Raw genomic sequence first — 5,703 nt, forward strand, 5'->3', positions numbered from 1 at the left:
ATCGTATAGGCCGCGGCCTAAATGCACGGTGTAAACGTAGCCTTTGCTTTCTCTCTTTTCAAGGCCAAATATATATCTATCTCATTTTAAGTGCAAAAATATTTGAGGATTTCATGCAACGCGAACAGACCTATTGCAGACGCGCCGTTGATGCCATTTCTCCCGCCAAACTTTGAAACTTTTTTCCGCATTTTATTCAAGTCGACAATCACTGTAGTTCAAGTCAGTAATCGTTGAGTAAAGTCAATAAGTTGAAAAAACGTAAGTTTTTAACTTTTTTTTCGATTTTAGTATAAAGTCCACCGCAGCACCTTTCAATTTTGTGTCTACTTTAATCCTGTAAAAAGATTATTTTTTTTTATTTCGTTCAGTAAGTTCAGAGATTCATATCAATCTGCAATGTCCCGACAATTTGGTCACTCCAGCATCCCTTTAAATCCCTGATAGTTTGAAATTTTTAACAAATAACTTTTTCTTTCTTTACAGGTTTCCCAGAACGAAATCAACGCTGGATTGGTAATTCGGTATCAAGAAGTTAAACAAATAAGCGCAAAAATTATTTATCGAGCGCAATTTTGTTAAAGAAAAAGTTGTTTGTTTTAACATAAAGTATCATGTCTTGTATTTCGAATGCGGGAATTTCGGATCACCCTGTATATATTTTATATACGCTTAAATTTATTTGAAATATTATTCAAATACAGATTAAGTATTTTATATAATATTTTATATATAGTAATATTTATGATAAATGTAAGTATAAATATTTCTCTTATATTTTAATAAATATTTTTTAAACATTTTATAAATATTGCGTGTTGTCTAGAATTTCATTTTGACAACATATTTAAGATGCAATCTGCCGATTGTTTCCGATCGTAATTTTCTAATAGTACTAATATTAATATCAGTCAAGAGAGTTCATATATATTATCTCGTGGTGTATATACATCTGATGCCGCATTATAAATTGAAATGTGCACTTTCCGTATGGATATATATTCAGGGTCGGATACAAATGTCAATATTTTGAATATTTGTCGCCAATTGGTAAAGGATGTATAAAAAGTCAATGACTTTTTTCATAATAAAAATCTCGCATTGTGTTTACATACATTCACTTCTATATCATCATGTAAGTGACTCATTATTAGTACAAATCTAATCTAAAAATTAATCGCATTTACCTCGATATATCTTCAAGCATGTTCATTGTTTGAACTACTTTTAATATACTTAATGAAAAGACTTTCTATTTACTGTGACATTAATAGTCAAGGAAGCTACATGACGCTCAATTAACTGTATATTTCCAGATCTTACCTCTTATTGCATTAATTATTGACTATGAATATCCTCAAGGGAGTATCGTTGCATCTTAATGTAGAAGACTTAAGAAGGAAGGTAATTGAAAGAAATATCATGTTTGATTGATCGGTCACAATTAGTTTTTCCACATCGCGAAATTATCCATAAAAAGAATGATTTTGTTGAAGTATTTAAAACTTTAAGTATACGATATAGATCTGAAAATAATTTTGTTGGATTATCAAAATAATTATATTAGAATTCGAGCTTGAGCAATACTGCAAAAAGTTATGACCATTCTAACAACAAGTTCGAACGCTTCTTAATTATTTTAATAGTTCAACAATATTGGTTTCAGATCTGTATCTAGTTAAATTTTTTTATACTTCAACAAATGTTCTTTCCATAACACAAATCTATATCATTTGAAGTTTTTTATATGCACCTACGTCCCTGCATTTACTCTCCGTATTACTTGACAGGGAGACATGTTTGTTCTGCTTGGCGGAAATTTTAGTCGTTTAGTTATAGTCTTTCCGATCTATCGCGTGGTAAATTCTCAACCGATTCTCCAACGGCAACAAAATGAAATTACCGCTCTGTTCACCGATACTACTTTTCATTCTTCTCGGAACTTCAGCAGGGATTCGTTTCAACGCGGACATTTTCGTCGATTTGATACTGGATGTCCGAAAATTTTACTCCGCGGCATCCGTTATTTTTGTCCATCCTGGAGACATGTATGGAGATTATGGGGGTCAGTTTATATTAAAGTAGTCTTTCAAACGCGATAGTATTATTATTACTAGGATATTTCTTGTACGTAAAGAACACAAAAAAATGATGCATTAACAGTAGAGATGGGCGATATGCGCGTATCGATACTAAAAATCGTTTGGAAATTATCTTTCAGACGAAAAAAGAACAATTTTTTTTTACACAAAGGTTAATTTGAAATAGCCTCAAAGACAATTTCTAACGGAAATTTTACAAGATATAGGTTAAAAATTATCTTTGAGACTATTTTAAACCGATTTTTTTATAAAAAAATCTTTCCTTTTTTACCTGAAAGACAATTTTCAAACGATTTTTAGCGTATCGATACGCGCATCGCCCATTCCTAATTAATTGTATTATATATAGTTTAAATGAAAATAAATTGGAGATAATCTTTGTTAATTTACTCTGTGTATGTGTGTGTGTGTGTCATGCCTTGTGTTAATAAGACAATTATATGTTTCATTAATATCTCAGACAGAACACAATATTTAGGGTATACAGTGTCCCATTTTAAACAATGCATTAAGATTTCTCGAAAACTATGGTAATTACAGAAAAATGTTTCAAACAAAAGTTATATCGTTCGATGGGGGACATAAGAAGGTACCATTGATTTGACCTTGGATGGCGTCGCCAAGGTCAGATCAAGATCACGTCGATTTTTTAAAATGGAACTCCTTATTTTTCATTACATTTTCTTGTAGCTTAAATACTATAATAAAATATTTTTTCATTAAGTATTTTTCGAGTTATAAGGCTCGAAAGTTACAGTACAGCCGGCATTAGCATTACTATGCAAGTTGACCGACCGACGGCTAAAATCTCTTGAATGTTGTTCAGGATCATGTCCTGGATAATATTTTTCAAAATCAAGGCCGTTGGAGGTTGTACCTCTTATTTTCATTTTTGCACTAAAAATTCATTTTTACGTATTGTAACTTTCGAGCCTTATAACTCGAATAATACTTAATGAAAAAATATTTTATTATAGTATTTTGAAAAGCTCTCGAAGTAAGCTACAAGAAAATGTAATGAAAAATAGGGAGTTCCAGTTAAAAAAATTGACGTGACCTTGACTTGACCTTGGCGATACCATCCAAAATCAAATCAATGGTACCTTCTTATGTCCCCCGCCGAACCATACAATTTTTATTTGAAACATTTTTTCGTATCTACCATAGTTTTCGAGAAATCTTAATCCATTATTTAAAATGGGACACCCTGTATAAATTATTAAATATATAAATATATAAATATGTACGCCGCGTGAAGATTTACGCCGTAGGAGTCAGAAAAAATAGAAGTGGGGTAATATGCACGCAACCACTCTGTTATATGCTTTTATGTTACATTAGTACTGTGTTATGATTTCAGTTTTTTACTGTTAGTATTAATAAAATTACTGTCAGTTGAATCGATTTGTCAATGTAGTAAATAGTGCAATCATATATCATAACTCACATAAAATGATTGTACTGTAGAAATTGCAAAAGGTTTAATGGTTATTTGGTGATACATAAGTGTAGAGGGACAGTAAAAAATGAAGTATAATAAAATACAAGTATTCAGCTTTTATATTCTTTTAGCTTGATGTCTTGTATATTTCACTTATTTAAGAGATACGGCATTTTCAGCAGATGGGATTTATGCTTAGGCATACAAAGCTAAACCTATACAAGTAAAAACGAAGTTTTTATGTATAAAATATTTACATAATATTTCAAAACAGTAAATAGAAATAAATATTTATGGATATTTTTTTTTTATTATAAATATTTGTGCTATCTGGAATTGTAATTGTGTGTGGTAATTATGCATGTGTGTGAATTAACAAGATTATTTATAATTAGATTGAATGCTGTTAATACAGCATTATGAATGTTAACACATGTTGCCTGGCGAATTTTGTATACTCAACAGAATTACGCTATAGAATTATTATTGTTATTATAAATATATAATAAAAGATATCGTATATGTTTAAATATGTAAGACTATAAAGTATCCTAATGGATATTGTGTTGAATATCATATTTTTTTATTATTATCTAGCCATTTATATCATTTAAAATTTTACATTAGGCATTTATTTTTTCACAAGCATTTAAGAAACTTTTGATGGCGTCAATCATGACAGTAAATGTGTTATTTTAACTGAACAAATGTTTAGTCAATAATTGTTGCTACGTCGATCATCGCGATTAATAGTGCAGTTATTTTTGTACGACTCTGCTTTAAAATATTTTTTTATTATCTTTTCTTTCTATACCATAAATTTATAAAATTGTGTTGAAGAGATAGACGTAATAGAAGAAGACGAAATCACCAAAGCTCTTTTACTTTGTTTAAACGATTAGGATTTTTTCTTCTTTTAAGAACTTTAGTTTTTTAAACGTCTATAAAGCTTGTTGAGCTGATTTTACAAAATTCTCGCTATAGATTTGCGAATCACGCATTTGATACATACGACCACCCGCTTGCTGAGTCGTCGCTACATAATAACTGCGGACGTGCACTTTAAAAAGTTATGGAGAACGCTTAAATATTACCATCAAGTAACTCAGCCTATTACCGTCGTCATTATACCCGACTTTGAAGCGTATCTGGAGTTTGCGGATGCAGTTAAGACCTATCCCATGTCTTTTCCGGTGTGGTTCATTCTGTTTCTTTACACCCCCGACAACAGCACCTATGATCATTGTCGTGAGCCGATCGGTAATCCCTTTAATCTAAGGTTCGACACACAGATGTTAGTATTGTGTAACAATGAGACGATCTTTCGGGAATGGTATTCCATCAAGGGCGATATCATCAAAATCTTTGACCTGGCGGAATGGAGAGACGATAAAGGATTCATTCCTCTGACGAATCTGTCTCTCTACGAACGAAGGAAAGACATGGAAGGAGTTGTCCTACGGGCGGTCGCGGCCAAGGTGCTCAATTCAATATGCTCTTTTTATATACACAGTATCCTCCATAAGTTCGGGACACCTTATGTTTTACAGGAAAACCGTTACATGACAGCGATCTATACATATTTTTGATTTAAATACGTCGTAAGACGTCTAAATGACGATAAACATTTTTATCTAGAACACCTATAAGCTTGTACATGCCGAAAATATGTCGGATAATCATTTCACAGCTCGGAGCGCTCAAGGTTGAATTTCGCGCTTCGGTCTATTGTTTATATATTGTTACTTGTTTTGTAACGTCGTACTTGCATTCATTATATATACACATCACAGGTCGTTTAATTGTAGTTTAACGGTTATAAATGTGGTAAATTATTTGAGTCGCAAGTTGATTTCAGACTCCAAAATTGGCCCAGAAGAATCAGATTTCGTATGAATCGCATTTTAATTACAATTCCATGTTTTAATAGCATGTTATTATATGTACATACGTAGATAACGTACGTATGTGTACTTTTATTTCGTCTTTTTTTAATTAAATAATTATTTACAAACCTGTAAAACGTAAGGTGTTCCCAAACTTATGGAGGGTACTGTATGTATATAATAGTAGCACAGCTTGGTTGATATAACAAAAGATCCATAACGTTTATTTAATTCTCTGTAAAGAAGAAAAGAGATATATACGATAAAGAAAGAG

The 5,703-nt window shown here is 31.5% G+C and overlaps 1 protein-coding gene across 1 annotated transcript in view; it reads left to right on the forward strand.

The window, feature by feature from the left end:
• Positions 1–1,893: 1,893 nt before the first annotated feature.
• LOC108725966 (glutamate receptor 1) overlaps positions 1,894–5,703 on the forward strand; it is an 8,417-nt gene continuing 4,607 nt past the window's right edge. Inside the window, exons 1-2 of the mRNA XM_018453302.1 lie at positions 1,894–2,065; positions 4,528–5,021. Coding sequence (XP_018308804.1) covers positions 1,894–2,065; positions 4,528–5,021 — 666 coding nt within the window. The remainder of the gene's footprint in view (positions 2,066–4,527; positions 5,022–5,703) is intronic.

The sequence above is a fragment of the Mycetomoellerius zeteki genome, unplaced genomic scaffold, assembly GCF_001594055.1.
Source record: "Mycetomoellerius zeteki isolate Tzet28-1 unplaced genomic scaffold, Tzet1.0 scaffold377, whole genome shotgun sequence".
In the NCBI taxonomy this organism is placed as follows: Eukaryota; Metazoa; Arthropoda; class Insecta; order Hymenoptera; family Formicidae; genus Mycetomoellerius; species Mycetomoellerius zeteki.